The sequence below is a fragment of the Lycorma delicatula genome, chromosome 7, assembly GCF_047948215.1.
Source record: "Lycorma delicatula isolate Av1 chromosome 7, ASM4794821v1, whole genome shotgun sequence".
NCBI lineage: Eukaryota > Metazoa > Arthropoda > Insecta > Hemiptera > Fulgoridae > Lycorma > Lycorma delicatula.
The window spans coordinates 54,404,451-54,427,233 of NC_134461.1; the positions used below are offsets into that span (position 1 = coordinate 54,404,451).

At 29.4% G+C, this 22,783-nt stretch overlaps 1 protein-coding gene and 1 long non-coding RNA gene across 5 annotated transcripts in view; one reads left to right on the forward strand and one right to left on the reverse strand.

Annotated features, from left to right (window-relative positions):
- LOC142327601 (uncharacterized) overlaps window positions 1-22,783 on the forward strand; it is a 342,500-nt gene that overhangs the window by 84,357 nt on the left and 235,360 nt on the right. For 2 of the 4 annotated variants that reach the window (XM_075370799.1, XM_075370800.1), the window contains 2 exons: window positions 2,566-2,714; window positions 6,856-7,026. In XM_075370799.1, the coding sequence (XP_075226914.1) occupies window positions 6,969-7,026 (58 nt within the window). In that variant the 5' untranslated portion in view covers window positions 2,566-2,714; window positions 6,856-6,968. The remainder of the gene's footprint in view (window positions 1-2,565; window positions 2,715-6,855; window positions 7,027-22,783) is intronic. The other 2 variants (XM_075370801.1, XM_075370798.1) reach the window with 1 other exon arrangement.
- Window positions 1-22,783, reverse strand: part of LOC142327603 (uncharacterized) — a 383,769-nt gene that overhangs the window by 20,132 nt on the left and 340,854 nt on the right. The window lies entirely within an intron of this gene.

Genomic DNA, 22,783 nt, shown 5'->3' on the forward strand with positions numbered 1-22,783 from the left:
TACCACAGTCTCTCTTATCTATTTCTCCCTCACTCTTTCTCTCACCCATCATACATACACATATATATCCTCAAACACAAACACACTCCCTTTAAAGAGAGAAGGGGAAAGATAGCGTGTTTTGTGATCGTACAGTCTGTTTTAGTCAAGTGACAAATGGGACATCTTTAATTAATAAATGACATTCTGCAGTGACAATACGCCTGAAAGTCAATTATTATTTATTACTGAAACATGTTGGGAAAATTCTACTTATTTAATTGGAATATATATATATATATATAAAGAGAAAAAGAAAGAGACAACGTAAAATAACAGTAAATAAGAAACAGATTAACATAATTTATAATGTTTATAAAATTTATGATCTTAGTAAATTTATTTTCAAAAATAAATTAATATTTACCCTGCCGAGTTTTGTTACTAATTGTAAATTAATTAAATGTTGTGAAGTACGTATTGAAATTTCCTTGCACAGTTAAATATAATAAATTTAACTCTTACCACAGTTACTTTGAGATAGATTTTACGTAATTATTGCTTGTACTAAGACCAAAATGAGAAATAAAGCCATTACTAAGTTAAAGTTAAAGTTATAATAACTCCTTAAATATTAAGTAATATTAAGCACCACTAATTTAATCTAAATAAGGCTGAATTTAGTAAATAAAATGTAGGTGATATACTGTGTTAATAAAAAAATCAATACCTAAATAATATAATAAAAATTTAATTATACTCACAAGCTAATACAAACAACAGATTATCTTAATAAGAAGTAGCAGAAATGTTGTTAAATATTTCCATTATTTTTTTAAATGTTACAATTTAATCTTTTTACTGAAACATTTTATTATTGTTATTATTATTATTAATGAATCAATCTTACATATGTTTTTACCTAATTAATTACTAATTTCCTTATCTAATGAATAATTACAAAAATAAATTTAGTGTTAAAAAATTTATATTGATTTTAAAGCTGTTTAACACCTCTTAACGTTCGTTTACAGTAATAAATCACAAATAAATTAAAAGCGTAACTCTTACAGTTTTCCTTAAATGTGTTCAATACTAGGACCTTCCATCACGCGGCACTGATCCAACCGATAGAAAGTTCATCCCATACTTTAACAAGCATGTCGGGAATAATATAACTGAGACAACTGACACAATCCTGTGACTCAAATTGAGTAAATCAGCAAGTAGCGGAAACACATACACAAGATCCTTTATAAAATCGAAAAGGAAAATTCACATGGGGATCAGATAAGGTGACTGGAGACTACTGCAAACAAACTCTGTCTTTAGATCGATCGATCCAACAATCGGGGAAAACATCATTCAACCGATCCATACGGAGTTATGACAATGAGGAGACGTATCACCTTGTTTCCAAATAAAATTCTCTGGTCCATCTTATAGTTAAGGAAAGAACACATACACACCATATCCAAATAAACAACTCCTGTTACTCTAAAAATAACTGCATAAATTTGCCGTTTGGATATCGTGTAGAAAACATTTAATATTGGGGAGTGCCTTTCGCATTGTAAGAGTTCATGGGGTTTTTCTGACCTCCAGATACGGCCATTATGTATGTTAACTTTCCAGTGAGATGAGATGTTGTCTCATCATTAAACAAAGTAGGATCAAGGAAGTAATTTTCATGATGCAACATTCCCATCGCGAAGTCGGCTCGCACTCCGTATTCGGTTGGTCTCATTGTCTGCAACAATTATAAACGGTATGAACGCACACGTAAGCCTTTCGTTAAAACAATCCAAACTGTTATCATCAGCATTGCTTGTTCGCAGCCTGCCTTCCTATTAATTTTTTTAGGACTATACAGGAAAGACTTCCTAAGAGTTTCCAGATTTTCTTCAGATATCCACCGTCGTTCTGTACACTTTCCTTTACACACATACAGTACAGTAGTTTCAAACTGATTGCGGCATTGACGAATGTTACTGCCATTTAAAACAATTAAACTTTCTACGAAATGTACGATTAAGTGTAACTACAGATACATATTTAACAAATTGTAAAAGCTTTCTACTCAGAAGCCACCGTCTTTGCTACAGGTGCTGTCAAGCAGAAAGGTAAGGAATCAATCTCCCCTAATGCGCTCAACTAAAATTATCCATTTTTCTCTTTGATTCTAGCCTTAAATCAACATTGTAGACCTCATTCAAATGACTTTGTAAGTAGATTGACCCGACTTTTTTTGTTCGCCTATTAGAACTAGTTTTTAAACAAGTAAATATTTATTTTAAAAATTTTTTCATCGCTCCTAACTCAGGAGGAAAGGTTTCCCCTCTAGTTTCTGTATTACAGTTTAAGTTTTTCTACTTCCTATGTATAAAATACTCTGAAAATTTTAATTATTTTTTAATTTGTGAGAAGGGAAGTAGGATGATTAGAAAAGTTTTCATATGTTCTTTTTATACTATTGCAAAACAGTCTTTAAAAGTTCTCATTAAACTTTTTACTTAATTGCACTCGGGTTTAATTCGTGATCATCAGTACCAAATGGATCAATCCAACATTTTTTTCTATTTTCAGATAGATTTTTACTTTCTATCATCATAGCTCTAGATATTAGAGCTACGCTGCAAAGGAAAGTACAGGAATGCTCAATAAATGGAGGATCCAGGGACCCCAAAAACCAAACACGTAGGGGGAGTAATGTTCATACGTATATATGTACGTAAGTAAGTACGAACATTTTTCAACATATAATACTATAAACGTAAGTATGTTCTTGTGTTGGCGTGTTTAAGCTTAATACTCTTTGACGGAATAAACCTATTTTTATGAAATTTGGCACTGAGACTCGTGTAAATGAGGCGATTTGTAGGAACAAGTTTGGGATCAATATCTCCAGGAGGTGAGGTATATAGTTTTTAAGGAACAATTTTATCAAAATTTTACAAACTTAACCCCACTTTACACTAACATTACACGCATAGATGCTCATATTACCATTTAAAAAAGAATTACCTCAAAATTTCTCCTTCCCAAAAATCGAAAAAAGCTATCGTTTTATTATTGTATATTTTTAACTGAAGTTTTTTCTTTGTCTTCCTCGGCATAGTAATAGTGAAAGTGACCCAAAAAAACAAATAAATACTTTGGGCTATTATAGGAGAGTGGGGGAGTGGGCGATCAAAGTTTAAATACATAGATTTTTTTTAACTAACCTTTTTCATGTATCATCATTTTTCCACTATACGGATGATTCAAACACGACTTCGCAATTTTAAAAGCATGTATGTTTTGGTTTCACGATTTGTCAGAAAAATTGCCGTTCAACATAATTTTCGTACAAAGTGTGTGTAGGGAGCCTACTATTAGGGATACAATTTACTCTTGGCATCAAACCATCTGTCTCATTGACAGAGCTTTGTGCCCTAAGGAAACAAAGACTGTACGGTCCGTTCTTCTTTCAGAAGGCAACCGTAAATAGTACAGTTTATCTGGACGTCCTTCAATATTTTTTAATTCCTCAGTTAGACGATGATGACCAAGATAGACGCTATTACTGTCAGCAAGATGGAGCACCACCTCACTACCGCCTAGAAGTCAGAGATTTTCTTGATACTCAATTCTCTGGTAGGTAGATTGGTCATGAAGGTTCAATTGGATGACCACCTCGGTTCCTAGATTTGACCCTCAGTAGATTTATTTTGCGGAATTTCATTAAAAATCGGGTTTATATACCACGTTTGCCTTCTGATCTTGTTAAGCTATAATTCTGAATTAACGCTGCAGCTGCATTGGTAACGCCCGACTTGCTGGCTACAATGTGGAATGAAATCAGATTAATCAGATTATATACAGGTGGAATGTATATCGCATTACAAATGGAAGCCATATCGAACCAAAGTAAATGTTGGTGACAAACTTGATGTGTTTTTCTATGAAATGAGACCTCAATCAAATATGTAAGTTATCTCAATAATTTTTTTATGAAAAGTTGTGAAGTCCTTTTTAAATCACCTGGTATAATAATGAACAACCAATTGCAGGAAAGTATAACGACTTTGTTGTCAGCTTTTTTTATGGGGGGGGGGGGGGTGATGATTAATCCACCATAGAAACCAGAAGGTTGTGAATAGGAAAAATATTTATTTTTTAGTTAAATAAAAAAAAATTATCAAATTTTAATAACGATACAAACACACATACCGCACAAAAGAATGATAATACTCTTGTTAAGCGTCGTAGAAGACTTAATATGAAAAAGGTGTTTATCACCTGGTAGAATTTAGAGCTAGTGTGGGTATTTTTTGATGAGATGGTAGCTGATGAAATGAAGCAACGCTATGTTCTTCTTTAGTAGTTATATTTAATTTGTTGTCACCCTTGACATTTTAATTGAATTACAATAATTACATTAAACTTAAGAGTGTATGACACTTTAGTCATACTTGAACTTGAATATTATCAAGAAATTATGAGTCTCCTTGGACTGAAATGAAAACCCGACCGCACTGTGCGGGATCCTGACGTAAAATATAACTAACACTAATTGTCCATCCGGACGAAATGAATAATGCGATCGCACTGGGCGGGATCCTAACGTAAAATACTAGTACGAGCTTCACTTTCCAGTTAGCGCTTGCACCCACCAGATCGCAGCACCGGACGGCTCGACGTGGAATGGAACATCACCCTTCCTTGACCTTCGTCTATAATCATCTCCCTTACTAATTGCGAAATATCAATAGCCAAACGTAATTAGTATGTTGGCTTCATTGGGTACTACAGCTGGATATAACAGAATTTCCCGTAGACTCATTGCAGCACAGTTGATCACAAGTATTAAAAAGAAATATACCAGAGGGAGTCAATAATTACAAGCAATAATTACAAGTATTTTTATTTGTTTTTTTTTTTTTTTGACAAAGGTTCTGCATAGATCTGAAGGTGATAAATCCGATTCTATTGCCATAACCGTAAAATTAACGATGGCCACAAACTTTCCATTTGAATTAAACAAGAACAGTGTTCAGCAATTTTTGTGATCTGAAGGTATCAACATTCATCGAAGATTTTGAAAACAATACAGAATTAGCGTATTACTAATACGGAGTGTCGAAGAGAGAATTGAAATATTGAATAATGGTCGCAAAAGTGTTACACATGAAGAAGACTCTCATCTACAACTGTTGATAACATTGATCACTTACGAGTCATAATTCTAAAATGTAGTATAATAAAGCGTAAAATGGCCTATAAAATTCTTTATGATTCTATTTACAAAATCATTCAATAAAGAGTTAAAACTCAAAAAGTTTATGCAAGTTAGGTAGTAAAACGACTTACAACGATACATAAACTAATGCACAACAACCTCTGTCAATAGAATTTAGACCGTTACGTTAATTAAAGTGAAACTTTCTTGGATAGAATCATCACTGATGACAAAATTTGAGTTGAAAATGACGAATTAGAAAGTAAACGACAGAGTACGGAATTAGGACGTACACAGTCACCCATTCGGAAAAGTTAAAAATCCAGCCGTCGGAAGCATTTCTCTGTGCTAGAATATTATCTGGAAAGAGGCTAAACAATAAACACTGATAGTTTTAGTATAATCTTTAATGAGAAGGTAAATTCTGTAATTTGATGCAAATGCCGAAGAAAACCGTCGAAAAGCATTTTTTTGTTGCGTGACAAAGTCAATTCAAATTGCGTGACATTGTCCAAAATTGTGAACTGCATGACTTCTGGACACACAGATAAAACTCTCTGGAAAATCAAGTTTGACGAATTGACTCACTCTTCGTATAATTCTGATATACTCCCCTTAAACTAACATATATTGATCTACTCAAAGGGCATTAAAAACCGTTGACTCATCTCCGAAAAAGAACTTAAGGAAATAATACATGCAAGAGTTGATTGTCCAAAATACGTTTTTTTCTTTAAAAAAAGAGATACAAAGCTTATATTAAGCGTATAAGAATTGTGTCTAAAAGCAAGGAGATTTTCTTGAAAAATAATATAATTGCAACTTTTTTATTTTTGTAAAATATAAAACTTAATTTGAGTTGTATTTACAACTATTTTAAATGAGCACCATCCAGCCACGTTGGTGGTAACACAGAAATCATTTTTACAGTTAATTTTTCTTTTGCTACAGAAATATTACAACAGTTTTGCTTGTATTAACTTGATTCATCCTCATGCACGCGCGCGCGTGCGTGTAATCTGGTCGTCGCGATTATGATCATTTTGAATGGTTTACTGGTAAGAACAAGATACAAAGAGTAATATTTTACGTCACAATATGTATATTTTTATCATTTATTGAGCTTATAGAAAGCATATATAATTGTATTGTAAAATATATTTAAAAGTCTGTTTTCGGGGTGAAATGTACCTCAAATCAAAATTTAGACAATGTGTTAAGTGTAAAGATAAAAAATTCTTTAATAACCTAATTTGTTTATTCTTATTAAAAATAAAATAACTTGAAGAGAACATAAGGTTAATTTATCAGAACTAATGTTATCAGTAATCTGATTTTTTTCTTTTCTCATTCACTTTATTAGTACTGTTATTATTATATTGTAACTTATTTGTAATTTTGTAAAAGTACTTTTGATAAGAACTGCTTAACTATTTTATATTTTATGTAGATAAAGTAAATCGATATTAGTTAAGTATCAAAAGCGTGGATAAAATGTGTTTCATTAGCCAAATAAGTACAATAGATTTAATTTTGAATTATTTATAACATAATACTTAATAATGTTGAATATAAAAAAAGAATAATAATAATTAAATAACAATAAGTTTCACACTCAATAATATTGTTATTATTCATACCAACAACTGTTCCAGGAAGGAAATGCACTGCGCATGCGCCAAACGGCTGACATTGAAATCAAGCGGCAGTAACCGGCTGAGCGCCATACCGAACAGAGGTTATTTGTATTTTATATTGGTGTTCCATTATGTCCTACCATCTGTTAAAAACTATACTCATCCCTATTTTATGGCTCACATTCCAAGGTTAGTAATTTATTATAGTAATAATTTTATTACGTTTAATAATAATTATATATATATATATATATATATATATATATATATATATATATATATGTAGCTTATTAATTATGTAAATTAATTGAGTCAGCCTAAAAGAAAAAAAAGTTATGAAACAAATTTAATGTTTAATATTGTTATACTTTTTTAATAATACTGAGATTTTTTTCTGTAATTAAAGAGAATATAATTAATTACCATAAGTAAGTTTTTCCTGTAAACATAATTTAGTAAGATTAGTCTAAATTTCTTCAACATTAATGATTATAATGAAAACAATTATTACATATGTATAAACATAATTAATAAGCTGCACATAATATATTTTATATACGTATAAAGATCTTAACATAGGTCCATACACCCAACAATTAATTTTATCAGCTAGATAATTTCTGTACAAACTTTGAAATGTTTATCTTTATATATATATATATATATATATACAATCTACCCTAAATTGTAGGTGTAACATTCATGTATACAAAAATGTTAATGTAGTCTATCTTATAAATTTTCTTTAAGTGTAAAGTAAATTTTCATTATGTAAATATTACGTAATTCCATGTAAATAATAATTATTAATTTATGAAATAAAATAAATGTATTAAATACAACTAATTAACTTTCTTATATCATATGATGTAACAGTTAGTATTAGAGTTTACTTTCATTTAAATCAAATTTGGTTCATTGAATACCAATTTAAATTTATCAAATAGCGATATGATGTATGTTTAACTATGAAATGTATATTTCATTACACTGAATTATATTTTGTTTCGCATTAAAAATTAAAATAAATTTTCGTTGTGTTAATAAATAAATTATACAAATTTTAATTAATTGTTGGCTAAGTTCAATTTTTTTTAAATTTTAATTAAATATAACTGATACAAAAACACATTAAAATATTTAAAAGAAATTATTTTCAATAAATATATAAAAAGTAACATAACCTACAAACAATATGTTGAAAAACCAACAATGGGGTGGATTATAATTCAGAAAAATTTCACAAAATATTAATATTGATTTTAAAAATAGATTAAGTTTTAATTTAAATGCTGGATTAAAATTATTTTTATTAATATTTTGAACTAAAAGAGTAAATAATCATACATAATAAAGAGTGAAAACAATAAATATAAATTATGTTGAAGTTTTTTATTCTATTTAAAATTGAAATGTTTTCTGCCACATTTCGGACCGTTTGTTTTAAATAATAGTCAAATTTCCAAAAAAATTATATATGCTTTCTATTAACTTGATTTACATTAATTATCTCAGAATTAAATTTTCTGTAAATCTCTTTAGAAATTCTTGTTTCTTTATTGGCAATTTAAAAAAAAATAATAATTTATGACACCAAAAAAAAAAAAATATTTTCGACTCGGTGCTTGCAAAAGTTGTATCGTAAAATACTAGAGATACATCTGTGAAATCTACTTTAATCAATTTTTCAGGTTATAACACGTATAAAACCACCAAATTTTTTCCTTAAATTTTATTCAAAAAATTTTTGTGGATTTCATTTTACTCTTGGAGTGGAAATCAAGGCGAATAATTTCGTTTGCCATAACACAAAAACAAACCGTTTACGGAATATGAACGATGAATAGGAACGATTTTGCTTGAATCCCATCCCAAATCAACTACCAAAATATTGTAATGGAATTTTAATTCATCCCCCCATCTCAATCACCTCTCTCTCTCTTTGTGTCTGTCTGTGTGTGTGTGTGCGCGCGCGCACGGGAGGTTGATAAACATTTTAGGAAAGTGACGTGGATTCCTTTTTGCAGTTTATATATATATAGTTTGTTTTTCAGTTTTTTATTTTTGTTATGAGGGTTTAAATATTAATTTTCAAATAAGATACAGCTGATATAATTAATAAATTATTAAAAAATGAAAATCCACTTTACCGGCAATTTTATATTTTACTGGTAAATTATTACTTATAATAACTTTTAATAATTTAAAATATTGTTTTAAATTATTTTGTATGTTAACATGCAGAGCTTATATAGTTTTTTGTAAATCAATCATATATATCGAAAAATTTCTATACATAAAAAAGGAGAAAAACTTTTAAGAAGAAAAATGAGATAAAATAATGTGGTTATCAGATAAGATAAAGTATAATAAAATTCTGAAAACAACAAATTTCTTTCGTAATATTTTTGTAGCGAAAGAAAAATTAACTGTAAAAAATGACTTCAGAGTTAGCACTGAAGTGGCTAGTAGATGACCCCCTTGGTTGAAATGGTGGGGAATAATTATGTAGGAAGAAATACATGAATAACATTTACGAAAAGCATTTAATTTTATAATTAGAAACAATAATAATTAACACGACTTGGACAAATTTTACGGATTTTACTTTTTGCCAAAAAAAGGTCACACTAGTTTTATGGGTAAGGAATCGATTAAAGAATATATAAAAATCCATTATCTTTAGCTAATAAACATTTAAGTTTTCGGATAGGTTTTGCAAGATTAGAGGTCTAAAAAAAATCTTCATAAAAGACAGTTTTGAAAAACAAAAATGTCTATAAAATCGGAACCGTAGTATCCTAGAAATTATTTTTTTATAAAAATCTTAACCTTTTAATTATTAAGATAATCATCATATCTTAAATCTTTTTGCTACAGAATAGAAAATAAAAATTGACAAATATAATATGGAAAATGAACAATACAAGAAATATTTGTGAGATGACTTTAAAAATCACGTGAAACATTTTTTGTGAGCGAGAGTGTTTGTAAGTATGTGTGTGAGTCAGAGAGAGTTTTCATGCGCTTGCGTAAATAAGTCGATGTAGTGAATTGTGGAGAGGTAAAGTTTGGACAGCATAGGGAGGAGAACATGAGATATAGTGTGATTGATTGATTCCAATACAAAGTTGTTTGGTCTTAAAGGAGCCACAACGAAAATTTTCAACTAAACTAAAATAATTACAATGAGACAAGACACTGCTAAGAAATTTATTTAGCATAAAAGATTTAATAGCAAAATATAAATTATAAAACATACTTTATATATTACAGTAACAATTATAATTTTTGAAAACATAAAACATGCATGAAGTAAGCCGTAAGTTAAGTAAAAGAGTTTGATATTCCAGTTTACTTTTTTTAATTGATTTTTTTTAATTCCAAAATTAGTTGCTATGGAGAGAAAATTGCTGTAAAGATCACGTCAAAACAACTAAATAAAACAACTAAATAAACAACTAAATAAACAACTAAAATAGTTAACAACTAAATAGTTGCTATTGTGGGCTAGTAATTATGAGACAATATATAGAATTCATTTATGTGAAACTGATTTGCAATTAACAAAAAAAATTCTAGAATTTTTTACACACAGACGTTAAGTCGAATTAGATTAAAAATTAGTCTGTAAAACGTAATTTTCTTTAGTCTGTAATTTGTTTAATAAACAAAATAAGAAAATAGAATAAAATTGCATACATTAATTGAAAATGGAACGGGTAATAGAATATGAAAAGCCTTTATTTTACTGTTAAAAAATATTTACAGGTGTTGTTACTAACCTTCAAAATAATCAGTAAAAACATAATATATCATGCATGAAACGTTTGTATTAAAAAAAAATCTCTCGTAAAAATCATAGGTTAAAATTTCCTTTACAAGCTTAATATTACCAGCAGCATCCCCCGTAGCGGCTTCGCCCGCGTTATATGCGTACAGAACTTCAAAAATTCCTTTCGGCACGCCAGAAGGCCGAGGTAGATTTCACCGGTGCTAAGTACGAGATAAAAAAGATTTCCACCTTAAAGTTGAGAAAAACTTTTACTCGATACAACAATTTGGTCATATTGGGTTGGTCATATCAAAAATTGTTTCAGACAAAGTTTTTAGGTAATGTTTAAAGGAATAACGACCACTTTAAACCGATTCTATGCACTCCCTATAAAGAGGAGGAATGATTTTTTCGTCTTCAAAACCCCATTTTTTCCACCCCCTGGGATGGTTGGTAATATCAAAAAACTTTACTTAGATAAGTTTTAGGACCTTATCCAGAAAATAGTAGGAACTTTAAAGGAATTCGATATTTTACTTAATAAAAAAGTTATAGCGATGTTTTTTTTTTCGAAAAAGCTCGTCTTACTTCCACCTTTATGGTCAGATTTTTCCCCATTAACGAACTCGTACAAGATTTTGGGTTGTTATATTTTATTTATCAATTTGAAAGTGACAAGCCCAAAATTACGGCAGTTATCGTGTCCACAAGAAAGTTATATATATAAATGTATATATAAAATTTTGAACTGACAGTGGTTTTCGGTGTCTGGGGGTTGTGAAACGTGAAGATATGTCGAAATTTTTCGGAAGTCGAATCATAGTACACATACAATAGGTAGCTTTCTTATTAAACTTACCTAAAAATTAGAAATAATTTATAGTAATTATATATGGGCTCTTCCTGACAGAGGTATCACTTACTATTCATAACGTGCAACATATTTCTCAGAAGTTGAGCTCGATCTTAAGCCTAGTGTATATGTTGCTTTTCAAGTCTTTTATCACGCTCTGGCGTAAATTTACGTTCTCTACAAGTATAAATTCTAGTAATAATAGAAGTTCTTCTTCCTAAATATGACATCACGGTCATAAAAACTAGATATTATGAAAATTTTATTACCGAATTGAAGGTCGAATCCATGCCGATTATCTATATAGCTTACCCTGATAGAACTTCTTAGTTCAGGATATAACTCATCCTCGCATGAGGATGAGTTCTCGTGGGTGCCCCCAGGTTAAACAATGTCATGGATGTGGACAAAGACGTTAAGTTTAGAAAAAGAAGTTCTAGGTTACTTATACGTTTTTTTTTTTTTTTTTTAATGATTTATACAGCAGTGAAATTGGTGAGGTTTGAACTATGATAAACATTCTGGAGGTCATAGAAAGCGACAGTTGAAATTTCGTATTGATTGGTTAGGTAGTATTCGTGGTTATCGGAAGCAAACGACTTAAGACGTTATTTCTTTACAGAGTAGTAGTGAGATTAAACATTTTTAAACGCAAAATATTATTAATTAATACTTATAATTAATTAGGTCAAGATTTAACCGGCAGATTTTTCAATCACAACTTTAATAATGATTGCTCATATAAAATACATTTTTGTAATTACTTCTTTTTTAGACTCGAATATATTTTTTCGGTTATGATTGCGTTGTATGGGTACAAGTATATTTGATCAAATCTGAGATAATAGTATCAAAACATCTGTCTAGATGGATCAAGGGAAATCTTTATTAAAGAAACGTCAGAAAATATACTTCTTATAAAGATTGTTATGTGGACCCACATGATTTCTTTGTATCTCTATTAAATTACATATACACATTTTTTTTTACAATCAGAGGTTAATAATTATTAATAAATCAATATATTTAAATAAAAAATAAAGTTAAAAAAAGGATATGAAGTCGAATTTGAGCCGATGTGCCTTTCCCTTGTAAGATCCAAATGTTTCATTAATTCATATTTTATTTGCTATAACTCTGGAACCAATGAAACTAAGTGTTACTTAATATTGATAGTTGAAAAGATCTCAATGATAATTTATTACTGCAGTTAAAAAAAAGTCCAAAATCCAATTTGTTTTGGATTTTGGGCGATTGCACTCAAAAGGGGAGATGGATAACGAGATGTTACAATAGTCCTAAATCCAAAATTTCAACATCCTACGGCTAATTCTTTTTGAGTTATTCAAGACGCTTACGCAAATACTACGTACGTACGTACAGACGGCACGCCGAAACTAGTCAAAATGGATTCAGGGATGGTTAAAATGGATATTTCTATAGAAATTTTAAAACCGAAATATTTCGCGATCACAATACTTCTTTTACTTCGTACAAGGAAGTTAAAAATGTGTGAAGATCTCTACACAAAAACGTTAGAAACTGTTAATGGAAATTATTTCAGCACATATTATTTATACAGTGCAGATGCAAAAAATAAAGGTTTTTATTTTTAAATTTGAAAAAAGAATTATTGGAAGAGACTGATTCTGTGAAAGAAGATATTTTAATATTATTTATTAAAATACTTGGAAAGATTTAAAAAAAAATAGATTGGTGATCGAGTACAAATAAGAACATAGGCATAATAACACCTTTTATTTTATACGATGAAGAAACTGTACTTATGAAAATGAATTACCGTATATTTCCGCAGATAAGAAGACAGTTGAATCATAAAAAAGGCCCCCAAAATCCGGGATCCTCTTATAGGACAGATACAAAAAAATTAGATTGAAATTTGTATAAATTGAAACCATTATAAAATAAAACAAATCACTCACCTATGTATTTAAAATCCTGCAAAATCCTCACATTTGTCATTTAAAACAAATAGCTTCTCAAGTACATGCTCACTTTCGTTGTTGAGAAGCTCGTCATATGGGTCCCATTCTGTACCTAGCGAGTCAATTTCCGCTTCTTCAACAGTTACCCATAAAAAATCGTCGTCAGTGCCATCCATACTATTTGAAATCCCACACTTAGGTGGGACAGGATTTAATCACTGTCTCCACTTTCACTTTTCACCTTCTCACCCATGATTTAATCTCGAAATCACACAGCACATCAATTGAAGCAACTCGCATAGCTCCACCTCTCGTATACAATTTTTCGCCACTCATCATCCAATTATTCCATTGTTCACGCATGTGATATTTGAATGGTTAATTCAGAGAGACGTCTAAAGTCTGTAGCATCGAAGTTAAACCACCCGGTATAAGAGCAATCTTAAGTATTGTTCTGTGCTAAGCGACTTTTGGTGTTCCCAGTTACGTGACTGCGAAACTTATCCAACACCAACAAACAGTGTGGATTTCTAGGACACCTCCTCTGCCGCACATTTTCCATCCACAATTTTACACCATTTTCGTTCATCCATCCCTATTCATGGAAAGTGTACGAAAATGCCTGGCGGGAATCTTATTTTAGAAGTAATTTTCCTCTTAAAAATGACTATGGGTTTTAACTTTGTTTCATCTGCCATGCATGTTAATACTACTGTAAACCTGGATGAATGAGGATGATATGTATGAATGTAAATGAAGTGTAATCTTGTACAGTCTCTCAGGCTGACCATTTCTGAGATGTGTGGATAATTGAAACCCAACCACCAAAGATCACCGTTTTCCACGATCTAGTATTCAAATCCGTATAAAAGTAACTGATTTGAAAGAGTCCCAGAAATATTATATTTCAGTCATAATTATACGAATAGGCATAATAAAAATTTAACAATAATATTAAAATTAGCATTTTATCAAGAACGTTTCAAAGGTGAAATAAATCTGATTCCTCAATTCATTAATTACGTCAAAACGCAAATAGTTTCTTTTCTTTTCTTTTTTTAATAATTGTTTTTAGTTACAAAAACGCTGATTTAATCTAAGAGCATAAAAATGTAATTAAATATGCATTCTGAATTATTTATTGAATACTAACTTTAAGGAATTACATAATACTCATGATATTGAAAAAAAATTGCAATAAAATTATTTATTGGATTTAAATTAACATATAATTTACTAAAATACAATAAAATAATAGATAATTTAAAATCATTAATTATAACCATTGTACATCTGATTACAGAAATAAATGCAAGTTCACATAAACGAACATTAAAACAGATTGATGTAAACTGCTAACACAGTTTAATACTGTAGACCCGTGGTAAATTTAATGATAATAAGTATAATTAATTTAATTAATTCCACGAATAATTGAATGGGCTTGACAGTACGTGCCGACTGAATAACAATACCACTTATCCACCAATCAAAATCGTTCCTCTTAACCCAACACAACCCAATTTTGTTTAAAGTATTATTGTTTTATGTTCTTGCAAATGGGATGATTTTACTATAAAATAGATTTAAGTAAAAAAAAAAAAATTTGGTTGAATGCAGTTATTATTTTAATGGTATAAAAATTTATGTTTAAACCATAATATAATCATAGAGTTAAAAATTTAACTATTAATTCTAAAATAAAAGTTGTACGTTAAAGTAAGTGATAAAAACTTTTTTTTCTACAGGAAATTCCAGAAAATCAATTTTTTAAACCGATATAGAATAAAAAGACATTTCTACAAATACCTATAATTCAATCCTAAATATTCCAATACAGAATGGTTTTATCCCTGAGCTTATAACCCAGTCCAATTTAAATGAAATGATTATAACCCTTTTTCGATCTTCTGCTCTTATAAAATATTTTTTTTACTCTTATGTAGGATATTCTATAAGTTTTAAATGAAATAGAATAATATTAAGAATGTAGAGAACAATGGAGTTCCTACTTCTTTGGTATTTTTATTTTAACGGGAGAATTCTACATACTGAACAGACCTGAGTAATATCCCACCTATAAAAGTCTGTTACTAAAAAATATTAATACTATCAACAATGTAACCTTTAGTTGAGGGTATCATTAAGAAAAACCGATTTTTCATTCTTCCTGAATTTTCTTAGTACGCAACATCAAACAAGATATTTTAGTTGCATGTAGTCCAACAACATCCTTAAGTACAGTAAATATCTAAATTTTAATTAAATGGTAAATATTTGGGCTATTTGCCCAATAATATATATAAAAATATAAAAATAAATTTTTTAGAAAACTAGAAATCTGTAGGATTTACCTTGATAAAGATACATAATTATTCTGGTAATCATAACGTCCGACTTTTTGAACAAAAGTATGGTATTACTTTCTGTCGTATGGAGGGAGTGGGGATGGTGAAAAATAATCTTCTTTACGTTTTGAGATGTGAGAAGTAGCAAAACACCATTCACTTAAATTGTGATTTCTTTATATATTTATTTATTTACAGGTCAATGTAAAAAATTTTTGTCTCAAAAATTTCTAAAACTACTAACTTAATTTCATTGAAATGTATATATGTTCTAGTAGTGGATCTGAAGTTATGCATGTGAAAATTTTATGAAAATAGGTTAAGTTGTTGTTGAGTTATGATCAATTTAAGGTCGAAGAAATTAAGTTAGAAAGGTGGTTCGTTACGATGCTCTGAATTGTAACGTTGACATTTGTTTATCTGCGATATATACTGTTAGTAATATTGTTTAGCATATACAGTATTAACGTTATCTAGTATGAGGGACATGACGTGTTTTTTATCTAAGTCTTAGGTAGGAGGACTGTGTAGTAATGTATTTTTTAAACGCGCTTATGCAGTGAGTAGATTGAAATTTAATGCTGTGTGTATTCAAAGGTATCTTTTTTTAATATTTGATTAGAATGAGTTGATGCTTTTTCAGAATAAATCAAATTAAAATAACAAAAAGTCAGCCTAGAATGTATATTTATTTAATAACAATTTGTTTCTTACTGCTAATTTTACTGGATGATGTCGAACATAAAAGAAGCTACATCATTCAGTAGTTTTAATGAAAATATTTTTGTTGCAATGCATATATTTAGTGTGAGATGAGTAAAATAATGTGGAAGTTGTTGGTACGGCTGTACCTGGAGTGGGGATACCGATTATTGCCTGCACATTTAAGTATCGCCAGTCCGTGTCGAGTATTGTCTTTTAAACAAGGTTTCGTAATCTTGTGTTGTTATTTGTTAAAATGCGTTAACTGTTGAGAAACGTGAATGCGTGATGGAGATTTTTTTAGAAACGAAATCTCATATTCGTGTCGATGAAATTTCAGGGAGAAATTTTTAAAGTATCAGTGAAAATTTTATTTAGCAGTTACTTAAAAAACTTTGTAAAAACGGTACGGTGATAGACTATAAATGTGCCCAAGATAGGACAGGTCGCGCAAGTCATTAAAGCGATAGTTATAAGATCTCTCCGTAAATCTTTGCGGAGACTAAGCCGGGAAAAGAACATTTCACTAGGTTCAGCCCACACTGTAGCGAGGAGAATGATGAAATGTTATCCGTATCAAATGCATGTTTTCCACGAGTTAACTAATGCTGATTATGCTAAAAGAGTTCATTATTGTCAATGATTCAAGAAGTTTATTAGAGCCAATATTGGCATTTTATAATAAGTGCTTTTAACAACCAAATGTTAGTATTCAGAACTACCAGATCTGGGGATACTGAAAACTCGTACATTTTCTTTGAATCTCTCCTACAATTACAATAAATAGGCATATAGTGTCCAGCTCCAAGGCGACGAATAATATGACCCTTTTCTTTTAAAAAATAACTGTGGATGCTGCCATCTACTAAGAAATTATCCAACAGTTCATAGCCTTACTGCAAGAGGATGAGTATGACTGCTGGTTACAATAGGACAGCGCCATTTTCCATACAGCTCGTTCTACAGTGAAATGTTACAGAGTTGGGTGGAAAAATCATTTCTAAAGGAATATAGCCCCCAAGATTTCCTAATCTGACTCTTCCAAATTTCTTTCTGTGAAGTTACTTAAAAGAAATTGATAACAGGAGCAATTCACACATCCTGCAGGAATTGAATACAAACATTACCAATGCCATCCAGAAAATAGACAAGGTTTAGCTAATAAAAGTAGCCAGGAACGTGGTCAAGTGTACAGAAAAAGTGCGTAGACAAGTATATAGAAGTGGATGGACACATTATAAATTACTGTGTACTTACCAATAAAATATTATTTATAGTCTAAACAAGTAATGGGGCCTCTTTTAAGTTGAACATCCTGTAACTTAAAGCCTTCAATAAATAATAGTAATAAAAATTTAAAAAAACAAAATTAAAACAGCTAGTTATATCAAAAAATAAGATCGAAAAAAAACGAATTTTGGCAATAGTTTGACGCTATTTAGAATGTTTAATTTCATACTATATACTTATTTCAACTAGTAATACGGTATGAATTTTAAACAAAATGTAACGTATCTTTGATTTAATCTCTAATTTGAATTTACCACTAACTAAATAATAAAATGGCAGATACGTTTACGTTTTATAGGCCAACCATTTGTTGTATTTTAACCTATTATATAAATTTAATTTGTTAATTATATTAATAACAGCCGAGAAATAATTAACTAACGATCGATACTATCGCCGAAAATGTTCAAAACCCGTTTACAAATATACAAAAAACTAACATACAATTTAAAAAAAAAATCATTCAAATTTCATAAAAAATTAAATAAAGAATATTAAATAATAAAACAATAAATACTCCTTAAACACTACAAAAGAGTATTCCTACCATAATTTGTTAAAAACAACTATTGACTATAAAATTGTAGGATATTCTATTAGGAATTCAGGTCGAAAGCGGAAACCAACTTAAAAACAATTTGCGCCATTTAAACTGGCCATCACGTCTTGATACAAGCCGCTATATAGAGTTGGATAAGATAAGAATTTATCCCAAGAAAGTTAGAGAAAAGCGTGAACCTTTAACCAATCATAGAATCATTGTTTTTATGATTTAAAACGTTTCACAAAAAAAAGTTTTTTAATTAAAAGTTTTACATGTTACATATAATAATATCTCTTACTATTTAATAATTTCTGTTTATATTTATGTTTGTTTAATATGTACTGATAATGACAGTTAATTTAAATGCAAATTTAAATCAGCTTTTTATTTGTAATGGATTTTTTAGCGGTTTAATAGTTACGAATTTATTTCAATTACCGTTTAACGTAGCTCGTTGTAATATAGAAATGTTCTTTTTGCTTTAAAAAAGTTATACTTGAATAATTGTTGATTTGAATAATATTTATAGTTCAATATTTTTTTTTTTTTTAATAGCTTGAGAAAATGAAAAAAAACTTTTTGTATATAGTATATAATGGAATCTTGTTTGTTAGAAAAGTATTTGTACATTTAATTCTGTTACAGAAATATTTTATCCGATATGTTTAAAAACAGAAAGTTAATTTTTACACTAATATTCATTTATATGGAAAGATTTATTAAAAAATTTGATAATTAATCGTCATAAATAAATGAACAAAAATGTATGTTATTAAACGACAAACAAAACAAAGAAATAAAATGATTCCATAAAACTCGTAACTGTAGATTTTAAAATAAAAAAGATTCTCATTTACTTAAACCTATTTATTTATAAATGCGTTTAGATTTTAATGAGAAAACAAATTTTAAGTATAGTAATAGTTAATTATCTGCTCAATAAATGAATCGGTGGTTTTAAAAATGCGGTAAAACCTGTTTTGACAAACAGTATTGGTTTACATTATCATATTTATCTAACAGTTTATATAACATGATGTTGTACAAATTTATAAAAAATCCCAAAGTTAGAAAGAGCTCAATAACTGAAGTCGGTTAATTCATACAATAATTTCTATAAAATTTAACGTAAAACCTTGAAAAACAATTTTTTAACTAACTTACTTTCACGATTTCAAATATAAAAATAAAATTTAATTTATGAAATATAAAATGTAAGCTTAATTTTTCTGGTTCCAGTAACTAGATTACTCCAATAAAACTTCAAAGGAACCCTAATAAAAAACTTATTTTAATAATAACTAATAAAGGAACCCTAATTTAAAACTTCAAAAAATTCTCTTGACGAAAATTATTTTAATCCGTTTTAAAATTTTATTCTCTGAAATTGTTTACCATAAGAGTAAAACACATACAAAAAGTCCTCATCTCCTGAAGATGAGAGAAGTACCACAAGTGAAAAAAACTCTTGCGCGTTCTGCACAAGAAGATGACTTTTCGTTAATGTATAGTTAGAAACAATAATTAACTGAAGAAAAATCAACAAGAAATTTTTTTAGAATTTATAAAATAAATATCACACAATAATAACAATCTTAATTATCACAATAATCTCAGTAAATAATATTCCAAGAACAATTGAAGGACCATTAAAAAAAAACTTATGTTTAAATCAGTACGAAAATCAAGACCACTAAATTCCTCCTTAATTGATCTTCAAACATCTCATTCTGATTAAATTTTGGTTCACTCCTAGGCATATGTTTAATAATTCAGATCATTTCAGGATTATTCCTAGCAATACATTACTCTCCAAGAATTGACAAAACATTTAAAAGAATTGTACATATTATACGAGAAGTAAATTACGGGTGAAAATTCGAAATATTCATGCAAATGGAGCAACATTATTCTTTATTTTAATCTTTATACATATAGGACGAGGGTACCCTTACTATTCCGCAGTCATATAAGCAATCACTTCCAGAGTACATACGTTTGATTAACCAATAGAAAATACACACAAGCATCAAATTTCAACTTGCTCACCAGTAAATATATGGCACCAACTATATGTAAGTGCATTATTTGCCAAAATATTTTCCGATCTCCGTGGGGAACTGGTAGCGTCTCTGCCTTTTATTGGGAGGTCCCGGGTTCGAATCCCGGTCAGGCGTGTATTTATCATACGCTACAAAATTTCACTTTCATATCCCACGCACAAGCTTATGATTCGATATTATAAAGCAAAAAAAAAAGGAATGTGAAGGAAGTCGTTATGGCCAATGGAAAAGATAATACCTGCTATCTAGGTAAAAAAAAATTTTTACAAGATGAGAAGTAAGTTGTTTTGGTAAGTTTTAGGGATACCATAATTACTCGTCATAAAAAGAACGACAGCAGAAGAACTTTATTTAAGAAATCAATTACTATGATTACTTGTTGAATAAGAAGAAGGAAAATATTATGATGTGGCTTTTCTACGTTCTTCTACATAACGAGTTAATGTATTCAAATAAAACGAGTACTCTACACTATATCTGAAACTCTCTGATTCTAGGTAAATGCATTTATTTATATAGCTCAAATTAATATCGTTATATAAGGTATTCAACTTAAAAAGGCCCATCGTTCAGTAGTTTATACTAAATGCATATTACCAGTCTGCCGACCGTACAAGCGACATTTGTTCTATGCAAGTTGTGACATTAATTTAGTTAGTGCCGACCGTCGCCGCTAGTACCGCCACACCCGCGCGAATTAAGTACGGTATGCGTGTGCGTTTTAGTTAGAATAATTGAATTAAATAAACTAAAAGAGTTATGTTTAAATAAAATTATAAATATTTTAAATATACACATTTAAATATTTTAAATGTGTGTGTAACTTGTGTATCAGAAACAACCCGCAGTTTTAGGACTTACCCGACCGCGTGATGGAAACCTACAATTATATTTCTTTCTTTTCTTTATTATTACTTCTATTATTATTATTATTATTTATTTTTTTCATATTCAAATCATTGTCTTTATACAGATTTGAATACTAGACAGTGGATACCGATGTACTTTCGTGGTTGAGGTTGAATGAACCACACGTCTCAGGAATATTCAAACTTATTTTTTTCTGTTTAGCCTCCGGAACCACCGTAAGATATCTTCAGAGGCTGAATGAGGATGTTATGTATGAATGTAAATGAAGTATATAGTCTTGTACAGACTCAGGTCAACCATTTTTGAGACGTGTGGTTTAATTGAAACCCAATCATCAAAGAACATCGGTATCCACGATCTAGTATTCAAATATGTATAAAGGTACAGGCCCTAGTAAAGGCAGGTAACTGCCTTTACTAGGATGAACTTTACAACTCTCGATTAGGAATAGTCACACTTTTTCTTCTTTCTTTTTCCTGTTTAGCCTCCGGTAACTACCGTTTAGATAATTCTTCAGAGGATGAATGAGGATGATATGTATGAGTGTAAATGAAGTGTAGTCTTGTACATTCTCAGTTCGATCATTCCTGAGATGTGTGGTTAATTGAAACCCAACCACCAAAGAACACCGGTATCCACGATCTAGTATTCAAATCCGTGTAAAAATAACTGGCTTACTAGGACTTGAACGCTGTAACTCTCGACTTCCAAATCAGCTGATTTGGGAAGACGCGTTAACCACTAGACCAACCCGGTGGGTTAGGAATAGTCACACTGAGTCTATAAAAGATTACACCTCATTTACATGTCATTATATCATCCTCATCTCATTGGGCCATGTGGGGCTTTGCAGCTTATTGTTCACTAGCTGAAGAGATTGCAACGTATTTATTAGGAAATTAAAAAAGATTCAAATCTTAATTTTCATAAATTGAACCAATTTCAATGATTTTGAACAACCAAATTTTTACATATTTATTTATATAGATAGGTTTATCAATTTTATATTTCTTCTGGACGGCTTTTTACGTAAGAGCAGTTATTTTTACTCCTGCATGTATTATAAGTAAAAGGTTAAAATAAAATAAGTTCAAAATAACAATAAAACCATCTTTCAGAAATTACAATAAAAAAAAATATTTATAATTAAATTTTGACTTTTTAACCTAGTTGACAAACTAAAGATCAATAATTTGTTCTTAGTCTTACATGTGTAATTATAATTGGACATAAAAAAGTATAAATAATTAAATAGACGTTTAAAGTCGTTTTATTAAAAAAAAAACACACAAAAGAAAAAAAATATAAATTGAAGCAGTTTGCATTTTTCCATTCTTAAACATAATTGTACATTTTATTTTCGTTTCTTCATGTGAATTTCTAATCATGAATATTATAAAAATTGATAACTTTGAGTCAATGATGTCAATATTCTACCAAATTTTAAAGTAAAATCAATTTAACATATCATAGAAAGGTAGTTTTGTATTAACTTAAATAAAAATAAAAAATTTAATTTGACAGGTATGTACTTTTTTAAAGGTTTCATTCAATT